At 45.5% G+C, this 19,177-nt stretch overlaps 1 protein-coding gene across 4 annotated transcripts in view; it reads right to left on the bottom strand.

Moving 5' to 3' along the window:
- Positions 1 to 19,177, bottom strand: part of RPGRIP1L (RPGRIP1 like) — a 673,080-nt gene that overhangs the window by 481,141 nt on the left and 172,762 nt on the right. For all 4 annotated transcript variants that reach the window (XM_085639033.1, XM_085639032.1, XM_085639035.1 and 1 more), the window contains exon 10: positions 9,556 to 9,701. In XM_085639033.1, the coding sequence (XP_085495159.1) occupies positions 9,556 to 9,701 (146 nt within the window). The remainder of the gene's footprint in view (positions 1 to 9,555; positions 9,702 to 19,177) is intronic.

Here is a 19,177-nt window from a genome sequence, read left to right as displayed (position 1 = left end):
GGTAGACTCGTTGGTGGGTTGAGCGAACTCCTTGATGATGTTGAAGAGTTCTTTGCTGTTGTGTGCATGAGTGGAGATTCTGTCTTCAACCGCTTTTTTTCTCGTTTCACAGATGAGTTGGTGGTGGCGTTGGTGGCGGCTCTGAAGTTGTTGTGGGTTTTTGTGGATTTGGTGTTTTTCAAGGCCTTTTCGAGGCAGCGGCAAGTGCATCTGGACTCTCGAAGTTCGGTGGTAAACCATCTGGCTTTCTTGGTTTGGGTGCTGTTGTTTTTTTTGAGGGAGGCTAAGGTGTTGGAGCTGTCGGAGATCCATCTGTACAGGGTTTGGGCTGCAGTGTTGGGGTCGACGTCTTTCGCGATGGTTGGGGTGGAGTTGCTGAGTGAGGAGATTAGCTGGTCATCGGTATTCTGGTACAGTTTCTTCGTTGGAGCGGGTGCTGGTGTCTGTGGATGGTGGGTGTTTTGAAGGTGAAGTGGACGCATCGATGGTCAGTCCATGGGAGTTCGGTGGTGTGGCTGAAGGTGATGTAGTTTCCTGTTGTGAAGAGAGGGTCAAGGGTCTGTCCTGCTGAGTGCGTGGGTTTGGTTATGATCTGGCGGAGTCCGATGTTGTGGAGGTTGTCCAGGAGGGATGCGGTGCTGGGGTCCAGCTAGTTGTCGAGGTGGACGTTGAGGTCTCCCAGCAGGGTGTAGTTTGTGGAGGTGATGGCATGTGGGGAGATGATGTCCGTGATGGAGTTGGTGAAAGGTCCGCGGGGTTCAGAGGGTTGGTAGATGAGGGTTCCTCGGAGGGTGGTGGTAGGGGTGGCCAGTATCTAGAAGTGAAGGTGTTCCATCAGGTCTGTGGGTTCGTCGGGGAGTGTGCTCAGACAGAGGGTGGATTTGTGGACGATGGCGATACCTCCTCTCGGGCGGTTTTGGCGGTTCTTCCTTGAGATCCTGTATCCTTGGGGAATGGCGAGGTCCGGCCCAGAGGTGGCGTTGGTCCAGGTTTCGGTGAAGAATGCTACGTCTGGCGTGGTGCTGTCGAGGAGGTCCCAGATTTCGGTGGCGTGTTTATGGAGGGATTGGAAGTTGAGAAGGATGCACTGCAGGGTCTTTGGTTTGGTTGCAATCTTGTGGGTAGGTTGTGCTCGGTTCGTGGCGGTGCTGAAGGTGTGCTTGCAGCGGAGACAGCTGAAGGGTCCGTGGGTGTCAGCTGGTGAAGCTAGTTTGCAGTTGCTGTTGTGAGAGCGTGGAGTGCCGCTCGGTCATAGCGTTGGCGATGTAGAGATCCAGGGTCCAGGGTTCCTGGCGCTAGTCGCGGTCAGGGACGTGCGCAGTCGGAAAGGCCTTTGGCGCGCCTTCGCCGGCATTATGTGGGGGAGGTGGGAGGGAGGCACAGCTGGGAGGCGGAAGCGAAGACGGCGGAGGGGAGGGGCTGCAGGGGCAGCAGCGGCGGGAGGGAGGAGCGTGGACAAACGGGCACGAAAAGACGGACAGAAAATCGGCACGAAGGAGCAGTGGGGCCACAAAAAAAATAAACAGTACAAACAGAGGGGTACAGTACTTACAATGAATAAAACAGTGGGGCACAGTGAACACAATAAAAGAAAAGAGGTGCAAGCAGCGAAAAAGGTGCAGAACAAAGGGGCAACAAGCAAGGCTGGACTCGAACCCCTACCAGCCTGGCAGAGGCACAGCACAGGCAGACGGCAGACCGGAGCTTCGTGGGGTGAGAGTAGGTCCCTGGCTGAGGTCAGAGGTCCTGCTCCCGCATTAGCGACCACAATTCGAGGAGGGGACAAGGGTTGTCGGCGGGGCTGGATTACAAGCTTTGAGAGCTTTCTTGGAATCCTCCCACGAAATGGTTGAGAACTCCATCAGAGAGCAGAAGTGTTAGGAAGGAGCTATCATGGGCTGACCTCCAGACCAATTGAGCTCACTATTATTAATAGCTGTAGGTACATTTTGGGCTTCCAACCCATAAGAGTCTGAACTATTGCTCGTTCCTGCTGTCTTTCAAGTCTCTACAATGCCCAGAATCTTGCTCTCAAAATAGTCCAAAAGTTGAGAACAAAGTTACGGAGAGGCTTCCAGGTGTTGCTCGAATATGAATCTGCCTTGAAAAAACAAAGACAAGAGGTGTTTGGCAAAACAGGAACAGTTGGTTTAATTAAACACTGCGGCCAGGAGTACAGCATACAGAAACTGGTCTGATGACTGACTCAAAGTACAATCGTTTTGAATGTCTTTTTATGCATTTCTCAAAGTATCATAAAATAATTAATGGATCCTGTTTTGGGAGTGGAATGTGGGCCTAGTCATGAAGCCATAAATTCCTCACACCTGATGACAAATGCAGGTGGGTCTCGATCTTGTGTGGAGACAATGAGGGCCAGTGGGTAACATGCCCAGATGTCTAGCTAGAGACCGTGTGATCCCTGCGCGAGTTGTGTGTGCTGTGTCCTAATTGGCTGAGTGTTACTAACTTCATGTGGCATCTAACTTTATAGTGTTTTTTTTGGAACGCGCCCCCATCCGGCCAGGCGCATTTTATTGGGGTCAATCTCACAGGACCATTGTGGTGCTGCTGCCCGTCTGTGGACTAATCTGGGTTTTTCCAGTTTGCGCATTTTTGTCCTGCTGGTTATGTGCTACCCCATCTGTGATCTGTCAATCAGTAGCCTCAGGCCTAGGGTGCAGGGCCTGCCTGACCATGTATTTCTTACTCGGGGTTGATGGAGAGATCATATCGAGAGATTTCAACAACAGTGATTTGATTTTGTTTTTGTACATACAAGTATCATTGCGTCCATCACAAGGACTAAGAAAGAGAAGAGAAGAAGGATCGATAAACTTTAAAAACCTCTTTGGGTTTCTTTTGGGATATGGCAATTTCATTAGCAAAATACAGCGCTTACTACCCCTGACGAGATTTTGAAGGGACAGGTAAAGGTTTAAAGTACGTACATTCTGGGTATTACTAAAACCTACATTTTGAGGGCACCATTTTATCTTAAACCTTTTTGCGTGTTTTGTGGCAGTCTAACTAATAGTGTTTGCAATGCACGTTTACAATAATGACTTACATTTTCACAGTGCTTTCGGTCCCAGGCTGCGACCTTGTAGCACTGAAAGTTTACAAGCTACTATTCTCCACAGCCCATACCAAGATTTAATTCTGTGGCTTTCCGGTTACACACAGACCTCTGCAGCACATTAACTAATAGATGTTTCATAATGTACTATAGTGCATTTCCCATTAAGTGACATCTTTTTTAATTTATTTTTTATTTAAGCTGCACTCTATTTTATGTAGCTAACTGACTGTGAAAGATCAAAAAAGAAAAAGGTACAGAATATTTTGGGGCTTTAGCCACACCTACGACTCCGCCACCACACTCACTGACCTTGCCCCCAATGCATGCAGCATCACAGTTCCCATACTTTTTTAATCCACTTTGACCGCTGGTCATACGTGTCTCTCTTATAGGCAGGCTACGTATGCCCTTCAACGTCAGAGAAAGGTGTGCATCCTGTATCATTTTGCAGGGAAGCCCATACCCCTAATATTCAACGTAATATAATTATAATTATCGCTCATGGCGAAGCACAAGTGAGGCCTGGAGAGACATGAAATCCATCCATGTTTTTTTTGTTTGTTTTTAAACAATTTTTATTAAGCAAAAGAAAAAAAAAGTACAAGGCAATGGCAACGCAGTAGGCAGGTCCATATTAAAATGACACAGTGTACAATACAGAGATGAAACAATGATCACCGGAGCTGTCCCAGAGACGAACCAGGATGCCATCTTCTCTTCTGAGCGGTAAACAGCAAGAGCTAAGAGACATGAATACATCAATAGCAAGTAAGGCAGGTGGGATCACACAGTTGAGTATTCATTACTGAAGTGAGGGTGTGGGCTCCATATTGTTTACTAATTGATCTAGTAATCAGTCTCTTTCACTGCACAGTTCTATGGAAGGGGATATACAGATATCACCTCTGTATTTGTTCCATTTCCCTCATTTGTGGTCCCACTTCTTGGGGCATCCTCTATGTTTGAACACCACATCCTTCCCGGCAATCATTGCCCTATCCATGTCTATAGCCCAGTCTCGTAAGCATGGGGCCGTCCCCATCCCCCATTTTTGTGCAATATTGCGTTTTGTGAAGCCTATGTTTGTTCAGCCTGCGAGAGATCTGTGGCATCCCATATATTGAGGAGGCAGAGCCAGGGGGAGGCATTCACGGTTTTGCCACAAGCCCTATCCATTTGTTTTGTGACTCTATCCCAATAGTGCCCCATTAATGGGCAGTCCCATAAGATGTGGAAGAAGGTGCCAGTCTGATTACAATTTCGCAAGCATAAGGGGTCAGGTCTTCTACCCAGTTTAAATAGGAGTTTTGCGTCACAGTACACCCGGTGGAGGATTTTCAATTGGATTAGGCGCAATCTCATGGGGATGGCCACTTCCTTAGGGGAAGCCAGCGCGTCGCGCCAGTCCTCATCATCTATGCTCCCCAAGTCTGAGTCCCAACCCTGCTGCAAACGTTGCATAGGGTCAGGGAGATTGTTTACCAGCTTTTTATAGGTGAGTGATATCGCTTTTGTGGGCATCGGATCAAGTATCCATCGGTCCTCAAGAGGTGAAGACGCAGGTAGGGGGAGCTCTTTGGGCATGGCTGCCGAGATGGCATGACTAATCTGAAGGTATCGGAAGGTGTGTGCCAGTTGGTACTTGGTTTGTAGGTCGGTGAAAGTAGCCAATTTCCCCTTCACCCACATGTCTCCCACCGTCGAGATGCCCATCATGTCCCATCTGTCAAAGCCAGGGCATTTACTAAGTTGACCCAACATATCTGGTTCCCAGAGTGGTGTGGCTTTTGTCAGTCGGTTGTGCCAGCCCCATTTCTTCGTGATTCCATGCCAGACCTCTACTGTGCGTGCGGTGGGACCCGTAAGGCTAATCTTACGGGGTTTGTGTAGAGTGCCCTATTATATCCTCCCCATCCCAAAAGCTACCGGTCTGTGCGAAAGTTCCATCCATATTTTTTACTAAAGGCTCGCAGGCCCAGCTCAGGTGCAACTACCCATGGTACGACCTCAGCTGTCCAGGTGGCTCAAATCACCATTCTGGGCCAGACAGACTCTGTGTATGTGTTGAATTAGGGATATGTAGGCCAGTGCATAGAGGGAGTAATGTACCCGCTAGAAAGCTGTATTGGTCCAATATCCGATTGTAGATGATCCCAGTACCCCAGTCATAGCAAAACGTGCTATGACCACCTTAACCAATTTAAACAATAATGAAAGCAATAACTAAATAAAAGTTCATATGTAGATGCATATTTGCAGTGTCATGGGATGGTCTTAACGAGGCGCGAGACTTGAGCTCCACCACTCCACCCATAATGGTCATGAACATGTATACACGACCTACTATTACTCAGACATTTTCATAGTATACAAACTTGTTAACCCAGGGTTTAGGCGTGCAATGGCATTTCACCAAGCCTAAAGCCAGCGAGTGCTCCTTCAGTGTCAAATTAGGTCATATGCCGATCTAGGGATAATGAGGGTGGCCCTCAGAGGAGTACAGTGGCCATCAGATGGTGTCATCTCCGAGCCACCATTGATTGTCTCCACGTCACTGGTTCTACACTGTGGCAGTGGAGACCTGTGTGCCCAGATGTCGGAACCAGTGTGGTCCGTTGCCCCACCGCCTGTTCTTTGTGACTGCCCTGTTGTTTGTTGTGTGCCTCGTTGTCTGGCCTGTCACCTCCTAGAAGGTGCAGTCATATTCTTCTTTATATGAGGTGAGAAACACCATGGATTTTGCTTCCCAGCCATATACACACCTAATGCGATGTAGGGAAAATATGAGTTTTGATTCCTTCCAATTCCCAGGGGCTGTGTGCACAACCTCTTTAAAGGATGTTATCGCTATCGCATTAATTCAACAGCCTGGCCCCCATTGGGTGTGGGGGCACTTGAAGGCATTGGGCCAGATGGGGCCTATGTGCTTTTTCAATAGGAAAGAATTTGGATTGTATGGCTGGGAGTACTGTCTGGAACAAGCACATTTCCACAAATAATTCAGCTGAGGGGTCCTCGATCCGATCAGGTAGAGCCACCACCCTAATACTGTTTCAGTGGGATGGGTCTTCCACATCCTCGATCATGAAGGATCTGCAACTCCTGCCATAAGTCGCTCAACTGTCGCTGCAGGTCAGAGACTGAAAGTCTCATAGTGGCCAGTGTAGATTAATTTACTGCCACTCTGTTGGAACGGTTTGTATGGTCTGCGCAAAGTAGACCGAAATCTATAGCAAAGGCATCAATTTTCTGAGCCAGGGTTGCTCATGATTCCAGGATGGCCTGCAGTATGGCGTCAGATCTATCTGTGGTGATGGGCATTGTTGATTCAGACAGCGTGACCATCGCAGTTTTCCCAGTAGTGTCCTTTATTGTCTCCTCTTGGGAGGCTCTCCTTAGCTCCACCTCTATGTGTGGCTCAGTATATGTTTGCACATGATGTGCACCTCCACGGGCTGTGTGGGCACTTCCTCAGCACCAGAGTCATCCAGGATCAGTTCTCTAGGACTAGTCAGGGGTCTAAGCCAGTCTGAAGCTCCTGAGACAAAAGTTATTTAGAGCTGTTTATGGTTAGCCTCGGCTTTCATAGGACCCAGGTGTAGGAGTGGAGTTGCCCACAGCCCTGAAACCATGAAGTCCTGGTCCACACTCCTTCAGATCTACCTCAATGATGCCACCATTCTCCCACACTCTGAAAAGGCACAGTAGACTGGGCCCAGTATGAGTCCACTTCCAGCCTGAAGGGGAGCTGCCAGACCTCTAGCACCTAGGCGGTACATGAGACTGGAGTCTGTTTGTGGTAGTCATGACTCTCCTAAACATGGAGCGCAGCATCAGTCCCCTTCTAATGACAGCACACTCTTGCTCGCAAGCATTCTTTGATGCATTGGCAGTACAAGGGGACCCAGGCCATGTGGGGTCAGGTGATGCAGGTACAACTCAGGACCCAGCAGATGCACAAGGGTACTGTGTATCTCGTCCTCTCAAGACCCCCATAGCGTTAATATGTCCCAGGACACACAAGGCCAGAGGAGAGAAGCAGGCTCTTGACACTAGCAGCACTGTTTGCTTACCAGTCCGTTCATCCTCTCTGTCAGGGAGACAGAAGCTGCCTCCCTGCATCCGCGCTTGCCCTTCTTTGAGTCTGGGCAGCCGGCAAGTTAGGGCCCCACTGGCGGCCCGCTTTTGGTAGCGGCGAAGTCCCCTGCCATCAGATTTCCATAGACTCCTCGCTCCCTCCATAACATAGCGTCTCTGTGCTGTCCCACACGTCCTCTGCTGTCGGTCTTACTGGGAGTGGGGTTAAGCTCTGTGCGTCCCCATCTTTTCAGCCTTTGTCCTCCATCCTCAGCAGCCATCTCTGGCCCCCGAGCGGCCAAAATCATGCTCCATGGGGTCCACACATACAGCTGGAGTTTGTTGCACTTTTGAATTGTAGCATAGACAGGCTAGCATGGCAGGAGGGAGCCTAGATATTACTGGTGGAGTGGGAGCACTTCTATCATGCATCCACCATCTTACTTGACTTCGCCATGCCCGCCATGCTTCTTCTTATCTTTAACAATGAAAAACATTTTGGGTGTTTGAAATTCTTTCTTGAAGATAGCTTTGAGCAATGAACACTCCTTAATCATAATAGATTTTCAAGAGAAGCAGAGCATTATTCTGGCAGCTGTTCAATAAATTCAACCCAGAAAGTGTAATTTACAAGAAGGCTACGGAAGTCCTACACAACATGCGCAGGCCAACATGAATATCAGACACTTTCAAGGAGAAAGCTGCACGTTGCTGCCCTGTCACTGGTCGCCAAAAAACCTGGTAATGCACGTGGACTCCATACCTAGAAGGGAGAACTCAGGTGACATCATCCTAAGTTACTTCAAGAAGCCAGTCAATTCAAATATCAGTGACTCATTTTCCACAGAAATGGGGATTCCTTAGGACTAGGGTTCAATAGTTGATCCTACGTACATTTTACATTTATTTATTTCAAATTCATTCTCAAGGCGTATCAAACATGTCCATTTGGACCTTGAGAACCACTGATGTTCTACTGAGCAGGACACTGTCAATCAATCAATCAATCAATCAGGACACTTGTAAAGCGCACTAGATACCCGTGAGGGTCTCAAGGCGCTGGGGGGGCAGGGTGCTGCTACTGATCTAAGAGCCAGGTCTTGAGGAGTCTTCTGAAGGCCAGTAGGTCTTGGGTCTGCCGTAGGTTGGTGGGGAGGGTGTTCCAGGTCTTGGCGGATAGGTGGGAGAAGGATCTGCCGCCGGTGGTCGTTCTTCGGATGCGGGGGACTGTGGCGAGAGCAGCGGAGCGGAGCTGGCGGGTGGGGGTGTAGCAGCTGAGTCGTCTGTTGAGTTATGCTGGGCCGGTGTTGTGGAGAGCTTTGTGTGCGTGGACGAGGAGCTTGAAGGTTATCCTCTTGTTGACAGGGAGCCAGTGCAGGTCTCTCAGGTGTGGTGAGATATGGCTGCGGCGGGGGATGTAGAGGATCAGACGTGCCGAGGCGTTCTGGATGCGTTGCAGTCGTCTCTGGAGCTTGGCCGACGTTCCTGCGTAGAGGGCGTTTCCGTAGTCCAGCCTGCTGGTGACGAGGGCCTGAGTGACTGTTCTTCTCGTTTTGGTGGGAATCCACTTGAAGATCCTGCGGAGCATTCGGAGGGTGTTGAAGCAGGATGAGGAGACGGCGTTGACCTGCTTAGTCATGGATAGGGTGGAGTCGAGGATGACCCCTAGGTCCTCAACAGACACCAGGATTGGTAAAGTCCTAGTTCCTATGCATTGAGGACAAATATTCACTAAACAGAGTTACACGTAATATGCCATTTTATTATGCTAAGGAACCTTTGTGCTAGATAGTACCTTTGTGTAATCCAAGTATCGATAGTGAACATTTTGGCAAGAAATTCACTTTGAATTATCCAAATACTGGTAACATTGAGATAGGCTGATGGCTCTTTAGGTGATGAAATAAAGCTTTGAGGTGCCTGGCCCAATAACGCCGGTATATATAGGTAACAATGAATAAAAATAAATTTTTTGCATAAGTCTCAAGGTCTCAGTCCAAAGGCCATGGTGTGTACTACTGCAAGAGGTATATCGAGCAGCCACAGGTTATGGTGTTTACCTGGTCTGGTAATATTAACCCTTTGTAAGTTCAGCACCTCAGAATATGGGGTCATGGATTAATGCTTCATATCTTTTTTCGAGGTGTAGAACGCAAAATGCGTTTATTTCTCCACAAACGTTTTGTCAAATTTTACCTGAAGAAATGTATGCATGATTAAAAAAAAAAAGAAAAGCTGTGTGCAGTCATTTTCTACAATAGTCTTATTCTAATACATGATTTCCGCAACCCTTACAACCTGCAACAAAGATCAATCTGTAATTATTCAAGAGAGGGAGTAAAAGATATATAGGTAGTGAAACATTTTAAAACAAACATTTTTTAAAAAATAAATACCTCTTTCTAGTTTAACTCTGTCAAGGATGTTATTCTTTTCTGCCAGATCCGACTTCAAGGCAGCCTCAAGCTGGGCAATGTGCAATTTTAACTGCTGTTCCTTTAATTTCCACTGCTGTTCCTGGCCATGGTTCATATTGAAGGCACTGTAATAAAACATTTGGCACACAAGGAACAAATTGTAAGTCATCTTCCACGAAAAATGGCAAGAAGTTGAAGAAAATGTTTTATTCGCTGAGACACCACGGTCATAATGTCTTAGGAATTAGACAAACACATGCTGGTCTGCTGCTGTTCAACCCAAGACGCCTTTCGCGGGCTGTGGTTGGAGAACATGAAAGCGTTTGCAAGATGAGCGAAGAGCTGGCCTTAATTTAAAGCTGGAAAGCTGTAAAAAAATATTGGCAGTTTGCAACATTTGCGGGAGTGGGAAAGGAATTCAGATACATGTGGTAAAGTTATCAAACCTAATAAACCCAAGCTACAGACATAAACCGCCCCTCATGCACACAAATCCTGCTAATGCAGGGGACTTGTGAATCTTCACTTCCCCCTTGTAAAGCCTGTGAACATGGATGAGTGAAAAGAAGACCGAGGTCAGCTGCTGGTTCAGGCAAATCCTGACCTCAAAGTAACCAATTACAACTGCAATGGGGACATTCTAGCAGATTAAAGAGGCCTTCCGGTGCAGTCTCAATGGTAAAACTGTTGTAAACAATGGGTTTGGAAGCGAACGCCTGGGATCTGAACCAGAAACTGAAAGGATAACAAGGAAGCAGAAAAATGCAAGCTGAAAGTGCCAACTAAAGTACGAAAACTGCTTCAGAAAATCTTTACTTTGAGAGATGCATAATATTTAAGATTTATTCAGTGGCACGTAGATTTCCAGCTGATGTTCCAAGAATGGCATGTGGCTTTGGATGTTTTTTGTGCACACCGTGTTGTAAACGTGTGCATGGGGCATTGTAACATCATAGCGAGGAGCTAGGAGCTAACCAGTGAAAACAGGGAAGATTACGAAAATGAGGCAGCAGTTTTGGGGTCTCATAAAAATTAATATTCCTTATGAAGCTAGTATGTTTTATTCCAAAAGAGAGCCTTTGTAGACAGTAGCAGAGCCAGTGTGTCATGGGCCCTACCACAAGGAAGGCAACTAGCCTCCTGGCTGCTGTTTGAATTATAAAATACAACAATGATCAGGGTTCAGTGGTTACCTTGGGCATCTAGGCCCCGGTTTCACTGCACCTAGTCTAGGGCCGCAATTCAAGTAAGGAACTCCTTACAAGGTCTCCTGGTATTCTGACGATGCTAATAACAGCAGTTGTCAGCCTCCTTGAAGTTATGAGACCAACAGTAACTCTGCCAACCCACTGCCATTCACCGGGTGAAATAGCGGCAAAATGATGGTTACCCAGGAGAATCTGGAAAAGGATAACTGGTTTTCCTGCTAATTCCACATTTGTCAATGGAATCTCACGATCCCACATACAATACCTGGAAATTCTGACACACTGGATTTGGTGTGATAACTCTGGGTAGTGTTACTATGTACTGCTATGTGACACTGAAAAAGGCGCTGCTAGACAAAGAGCTGTGCTAGATGTAGCAGATAAGTTAGGATCGCTTCATTCTAACAAGTGGTTGCCTCAAAGGATTCCTGGAAGTACTTCATGCAGAATTCTTTCCAAATATAAGCATAAAACTCTCAGGAGGAAGGTAATTTAACTTTGTTAAGAATATTGAATTCATTCCATTGGCACAGCTAAATAGCAGTCTGCGGCCAAGGAGCTAATGTAGGTATATTTATTGTATTTCTGTAGCACAAAAGTAGCCAAAAGGCATCGGAACACTGTTCATGGTCAAAGACAAGCTGAAGATCAGTGAGTGATAGGAGAGGAAGAGGAGTTGAGGATGGTTAATGCATTGTGATCTAGTGTCTTTTTTAAAGACGTGAGTCTTCAACTCTTTCCTAAATTAAAGCAGCTTTGGAGCAGTACCAATGGATACAGGAATGTTGTTCCAGATCCTGAGTGCATAGATGGAAAAGGCCAACAGTCTTGTTTTTTTCTTTTTCACACTTCTTAGTCTGTGCTCTAATGGTGTCCTGGCTAAAGGTGTTCTGGCAGGGGTGCAGGTTGTGATTACTTTGTTGCTTTGAAAATGGTGCAGGCTGGCAAGGGGAGCCAATTGATTTCATTCAGGATGAGGGGGATGTGGTCATATTTCTTCAGGCCCGGGATGAGATATGCTGTGGCATGTAGGATGATCCTAAGGAGTGCCAGTGTGGAGTCTGGGTGGTCATGGGATAGGATATTGCCACCATTCAGCGCTAACTCCTGAACATTGTGCTATTGGGCTTATGTATTCACATGCGATTATCCTCCTATTAGGTATTTACCTATATATTATTTTTCTTATATTGCTATTTTTTTAGGAGAAGTAATCTCAGGATTTATTGAATGTTCCATTATATTTAGTTTTTCTTACTGGTATTTGATGTATGAAGCAGGAGGAATGCTTCCAACTCTTATCAACTAACAGTCCAGCTTCTTTTGTGTGTTGCATGAGTGAGTATTGGAAGTGGGAGGAGTAAGGCAAAAAGGGAAGTAGAATACGAAGGGGAGGGGTTGGACAAACAGCTCTTCATCGCCCCCGCCGATAGCTCCATTGTATGTAATGCCATTTTAGCTATAGTAATAATGATTTTATGCCAAAAATCTCAGATCGGTGGGCAGTCCTACACTAAATGGAGAAAGCCATCTATTTCTTCAGGGCAACTAGCACATTGTGCGTCTTGTCTTAGCCCCCAAAAGCAGGTTTGTGGTAAAGTTGGTGCAGGAATTTGAAATGTATAATCTCTTTGTATGGGTGTCATAATAGGGGCATAGAGTTATACAGATGGTCTATTAATTTTTGCCTAGACGACATAGTTGGTTGCTGAGCTAACATTTTAAACTCTGGGGCCTCAGTGGGCTAGGAGGGGAAAGCTGTCTTAATAGACTCTCTTAATTGTAATATATAAAGACTAACAGTGGGGACCGTATTACATCGCCATTTACATCATTCAAGTTAATAAATTTGCCATTTGTGAAAACATTACCTAATCTTGCCTATCAACCAATAACGCTTTACTCAGCCAATATAGTCCATAAAACCACATAAAAACAACCACAAGACAGATCCTGTCACAGCTGTATATAAAGAAGTAGCTAGACATAGAATACAAACAAATATATAAAACATTATCGTGCATAAGTTAAAACAATTACAAATTAATTACTAATATACATAACATACCCTGATACATCTAAGAGTAAGGAAGAAATCACTGTGAATAAAAAGTGCTAGGGCTCATCCTAATAAAACCTAACAAACAAAAACCTCAATTTTAGGATCCGCTACGTTAGTAGGAAATAATGGGAGCCACTTAAATCCATAAATCTAATCATCATCATCATATATATCTTTATTCAATTTGTGTAGGGAATCATAAAAAAGACACAATATTAAAAAAAACATATTAATAAAATAACGCCATAGCACAGAATTAATGATATTTTCATAAATTAGCATCATAAACCCCAGCCAGAAATCGAGATAAAAAGCAGCGGACTTTAGGCAAGTCTAATAAGTGCAGGTACAGTAAGGAAGGTCTCACTAGATTAAAATTCAAAGGCACGAAGGGAGGATGAACATACTTTTGTCTTAAGGCAGACCAGTTAGGACAAATAAAAACACCCCTAGACTTGTTTTGACTTAGCTTAGCCATGGTATACAGTCAATCACAATCTTTCTATTCAATTCTAGCTCACTCTTAAGCCATACAGAGAACCAAAGAAGTATTGAGCGGAGTTCAATAAAATCAGAAATAAAATCTCCTCCCATCTCTTTGTGCACAATTTCCTCTGGAACACTCTGGGGGATTCGTAATAATCAACTAAAAAAATTATTTTTAGCGGTTTGTATTGGGCGACAGAGTTTATATCCCCAAATTTCTGCACCAAAAGCTACGGTCGGGATGCACTACACGTTATAGAGATGTGATTTGGATTTAATATGGCTATGTCCTAGGCGCTTAGCAAAGGAGTCTACGCCATAAGCTACCCTGTTAAAAGATTGTATATGCACTCATACCTGGGGTCCCCAATGTAACTGATTAATTAGCAGCATACCTAGATAACAAAATCTATCTGCTTTTCCTAAACAATGGTTCTTAATGTAGTGCATTTTCGATTTCACATTTCTTTGGCCTACTATCATAGTGTAAGACTTAAGATAATTAATTTTCAATCCTAAATACTGTATAAATATGTAAAAGAGATTTAATAATAACTGCTAACCGTTTGATACCTGCCAATAAGAACAGAGTCATCCACATACAATAATGCCGGGACCATTCTAGTTCCCACCTTTGGCACGTCCCGGCAGCGTTCTCTTAAAAACTGGACTTCTCTATTAATATACGGGATAAAATACAACCCTGAAGGACCACCCGCCCTAACTGAAAGTGCGAAGTGTATTCTCCCGTGGGGCCAAACCTCACTGAAGCCTCTACACCTCTAGACCCGTGTGCAGATGAAACAGAAAGGTCTCATCCTCCCCCATGTCCCTCAGCACAGCCCACAGTTTAGAGCTATACACTGGGTCAAATGCTGTGCTGAGGTCCATGTAGGCCAGGTGTATGCTGCCCTTTTTAACAGTTGTATTTTTATTAATCACCAGATAGAGATTATGATTCGGTTCAATATTCCCCCGGTGTGGCCTAAAGCCATTTTGGATATCGGACAAAATTTCTTTGCAGTCAGACCAATCCACCAATCGTTTTAGGAGAATCCTGCCCAGAACCTTTACCTCAGCATCTATTAATGATATAGGCCAGTCGGCTACCCATTTTAAAAACAGGTACAATAATTGATTGTTTCCAGGATGTAGGAATATGGCCACACTACAGAATTCTGGTGTTGAGCGATTAGTGGGGCCCAGAGGTCCTTAGATGATTTAAAAAGAACTCCTGTAACCCCCATCAGGTCCTGGCACTTTCTCTTGTGTAATTTCCGCCATGCCTTCTCTTCCCTCCTCTAATTCAAATGTCAACAGCGGCCCCCACTCTGGCACTGGGTAAGAGCCAGGGACGCAATCACTGAAGTAAATATTTTCAAAGTGTGCAACCCAATTTTTTTTGCTGGGATCGTTTGATTCATTCTGGTCGGGTTATTTCATTGAAAAGAGGGTGGTTCACAATTCTCCAAAAGGCTAGACTATTTCTCTCTTCACAAACTTCCTTTAAGTCTTCCCATGCCATTTTTGTAACTTGGCTCTTCCTATCCTTTCATGCTTACACATAATTGCTTCTGGCCACTGTAATGGCCAGTATATTCCTTGGCCTTTGTTTAAGGGATGCTTTACGCCCTTACAAGCCTTCGGGCAAAGCTTGTCAAACCATTTGGTGCCTTCCTCATCAGATTTCAATTCATGGCTAAGAAGAGCTTTCTGTACCTCTCTGTAAGAATTAGAGTACCCTTTCAGAATAACCTGGTCTGGAGAGTTGGGGTTTAGATATGCCTCAAAATCATGACGGCACACCTTAACCAATTTCCTTAAAAAATCCTCAGGGCCTATCATGCTCCAGCCTATCCGCCTGCCCTGTTCCTTTAATATAGGGGATTGCTATAAATGTTCAATGGCTTCTCCCCTAAACCCCTCTAGCCAAATTCCGCAAAAAGGGGGTTATGGTCACTGAAAATACTCCAAAACGTCCTGAACCCCACTAAAAGTTATGTTATGGTCTACAATTTATAGAGCGCATGGCTGCCCCAGCCAAGGGGCGTCCCAGCGCTAGTCTCAGATAAACGAGGTGGCAAGGCAAACAGGCGCAGCAGAAGATCATTTAGGGAAAAGATGGATTTTTATGGCCTTACGAAATGCAGCATGGTTTTGAATGCCTCCAATGCTCACCGGGAGGGAGTTCCAGAGTTTGGGGGCAAGAGCTCGGAAGGAGCATCCTCCCGCCCTGGCTCTCTCAACCCGAGGGACGGATGCCAAGTGCTGATTTAGTGAAAGCAGAAGGCGGGTGGGGGTGTAGGGTATGAGGAGATCCGCTAGGATATCAGGGGATTGGGCATTCAAAATTCTGCGGGAGATACACAGTGTTTTAAAATAGATTCGCTTCTCCATTGGAAGCCAATGAAGTCTGTCGATGAACTCTAAGGTGGGACAGGTCCTGTGAAAACTGAAAAGTAGCTCGGCAGCTGCGTTCTGTATCCTTTAGAGGTGCTGTATCTCTGCTCTGTTAGCCCATAGGTACAGACAGCTAACATAATCCAGCCTAGATAATATAGTGGCCTGGATAAATACCCGACGGGTATTAGCATGAAAAAAACCTAGCAAGGGTTTGAGACTGCAGAGGAGCCCAAAACAGACTCCTGAGACCGCCTTAGATTGAGGCTGGAAGGTTACTGCCGTATGCATCCATTCGCCCAGGTTTTTAACCGTCTGTTTGGGAGTAGGCGGGGGGCCTAGGATGGAAGGCCACCAAAGCTCACTCCACAGATGAGTGTTTTTTCCCACCAGTAGGATTTCCGATTTACTGGCGTTCAGTTGGAGATAGCTGGATGTCATCCAGTCTGCAATCGCGGTTAGATGCACTTTGAATTTAGGTGCGTCCCGCGCTGGGTTGTCGGATATCGCGATCACGAACTGTGTGTCGACCATAGTCTGGCCCCTATCCTTTGCAACTGTTGCCAGAGGTCGGATGTAGATCCTGAATAGGGTCGGGCTCAGCAGAGCCTTGCGGGACCCCTTGGCGCACACTGTGTGTCTAAGTGAGTACAGATTTCGCAGCTGGGTACAGTCTTATGTGAACCATAATCCTCAACACTTAATAAGATAACAAGATTAAATTCTGATAGGAGGTTAATCATATCGCCCTGGCGGGATGGGCTAAAATGAACCTGTTTGCAACCCACTTCAGTGTCTGCGTCCTTCTTGTTAATGGTACAGATCGTACATGGGTGAAAATTAAAATCCCCCAGTAATATATTTAAAGGGAAAATCGGCCAGTCTGTCAAAACCATTTCAAGGAACCGTCTTAACTCACCTTCCAGAGCAGGTTTTGAATTATAAACATTTAGGATTAAAACCTTCCCCTTTTGAGGAAACGAGGTCAAAAGCTATCCGCTCCACTTCACAATCCACAATGTTGCTAGACCTCCCTTAGCCCTTCCATGGTTTGAGGGCTCCGCATTTACTCGAGAGACGACAAAACCATCCATATATAACTGTCCTCCCGCATCCCAGGTCTCCTGAAAAAATAGAATGTCAAAGGGTTTACACATATCTCACCCCTTCTCATCCGCCAAAAAAGGTTAATCCTGTCAGTTTAGCCTGGCGCATAATGCAGAGCGCCTCTTCCAGTGATGTCACCATGAATTGAGAATGATGCAACAATAAAAAAATCAGGAGAATAAAGAACTGGGTGCTTCATCCCACTATGCATCCTGTGCCTTGCATATATTTTAACCACAACAAGGGGCCCGTGTGAGGAGAAATGCTTCATTCAATGGCGCAGCAGGATACCCGAGTAAGGCAGGCAGAGTCTCATCCAGAGGCTCAATGTGGGCTGCTAAAACTGTCCTTTTATTTCAAGTGAGTAACCAGACCCCGGGTAAATAATGCGTAAATTAACTACAGATACCAGCGTGCATTGCGAATGATTTTCGAATTAAGGGCACACCTGAGGCCAATCAACTATATTAAAGTAGCACGCAGGAGACTGTGGGCAGGGCCGGGCTGGGAACCGAAACCGGCCCTGGCTAACTGCTCGGCCGGCCCCCAGGAGGCGGTAGTGGTTGCGACCAAGCTGTTTGCAAGGGCCGGTTTCAGGCGATTTTGTTACACAGGTGGCCGATATTGCAGGCCTCTGGTAACAAAAATGGCCCCCAGGGGCCCAAAACTGGCCCCCACCTTGGCGGCCCACCGGGGAAGTGCCCGGTGCCCGCTACGGCCAGTCCGGCCTTGACTGTGGGGATGCTTATAAACTTCCGGTTTCTCACTACGGCCTCTGATGAAGAAGAAGAGTTTCTTCGAAACGCGTAAGGCCACGAGGATGTGATCACGGAATGGGAAGCTGCCTGCCTGTGTAAATAAAGGATGTTTCTTTTACCTGAAGCGGAGTGCGGCCTTAATTGCTGGGCAATGTTGGGAATACATTTTAATGTTAACAGAATTAATTTCTTTCCTTGAAGTTTTATATTTTGAGTGATCATTGCAGTTAATAGACCTGGATGAGCATTATCTCGTTCGTTTGCAATGTGTGGGCTAAAACTAGGTGGGAAAAACCACAATTGAGAGAATTGTGCCTGTGCACATAGATAATATAATTGAAGATCAGGCGCTGTAAATCTCCCCCAGCTCATACGGTAGAGTGATTGTTTCCCAGTTTAGCCTAGGCTGCTTTCCTGCCCATGCTAGTCATATTAATAATGATCTCATGGTTTTGAAAAATCAGCGATTCAGTACTATTGGTATGCTTGCAAATAAACATATAAACCTGAGCAGAATGCTCACTTGCATTATAGCTATTCTTACAGCTAGTGAGAGTGGTAATACAGTCCTATTAGCAATTTGACTCTAGGTTGTCTCACGCTGTCCCATAGTTTTCCATCACTATGCTATCCAGATAGTCATACTCCTAAATAATTTACGGAATCATCACACCAGTCAAGTGGATAATCTAACTGTACACGTTTAGTTGCTTGGGTTAGGGGTAAAATTTAGCATTTTCCCCAATTTATCAATAGCCTTGGTGTCCTCCTAATTGAATGTATTCTCTGATCATTGGGGCAAGGTTAGTGTCAGGATATTTTACATATAGCGCCATGTCATCTGCATACATGGATATCTACAATCTGCGAGAAGTAAATATTACATGCTGATTTTGAGTAAGACAGCCGCTGTATGCATGCCAATGGCTCCACTAACAGGGTAGAAAGGATAGGTGAAACTGGGCATCCTTGCCTACTGCCTCTTTGTGTATGAATTGGTTCTGAAATTAATGCATTCACTTTGATTTCAGCAGTGGGACACGTTTTAAGCCATCATATCCAATCTAGGAAATAGGTTGGCAAACCAATCCTCGCCTGTACGTGAACATATAGGTCCATTCTAATGAGTCGAAGGCCTTGGCTGCATTGAGTAGTACTGCCACTGCTTCCGACCCTGTGTCTAGCTGATGGAACAAATCAAATATGCATAAATTATAGGTTGTGGAGCTCCTAAGAAAGGTTTCCTACCTCTGAGTGGGATTCCTTCCATATGATCTGATGTCTTATTGAGCATATTTTGAAAAGAAACGCATTCTGGATATTGCAACAGTGAAGTAGACATATGTTACAGAAGGCATGTTTATCTGTTTTAGATTTCTGTTTTCCTACAGCATGGACACTTCAGAAACTGTGAAAGCAGGATAGGTCTTTAAAAAGAAAATATTAAAATAACAAAGTGCTTTAAAAACAGATAGTGGTGTCCCTCATCACCTGTTTACCACAAGTGAGGCTACTTGGGAGAAATGGAAGTAGCTCCAGACCCTCTGACCCATTTCTGTAAGGTTTCATTGCAGATTGGA

Source organism: Triturus cristatus, chromosome 12, assembly GCF_964204655.1.
Source record: "Triturus cristatus chromosome 12, aTriCri1.1, whole genome shotgun sequence".
Taxonomy (NCBI): domain Eukaryota; kingdom Metazoa; phylum Chordata; class Amphibia; order Caudata; family Salamandridae; genus Triturus; species Triturus cristatus.
The sequence above is the reverse complement of the archived record's forward strand: the minus strand, read 5'-3'. Positions and strand labels throughout refer to the sequence as shown.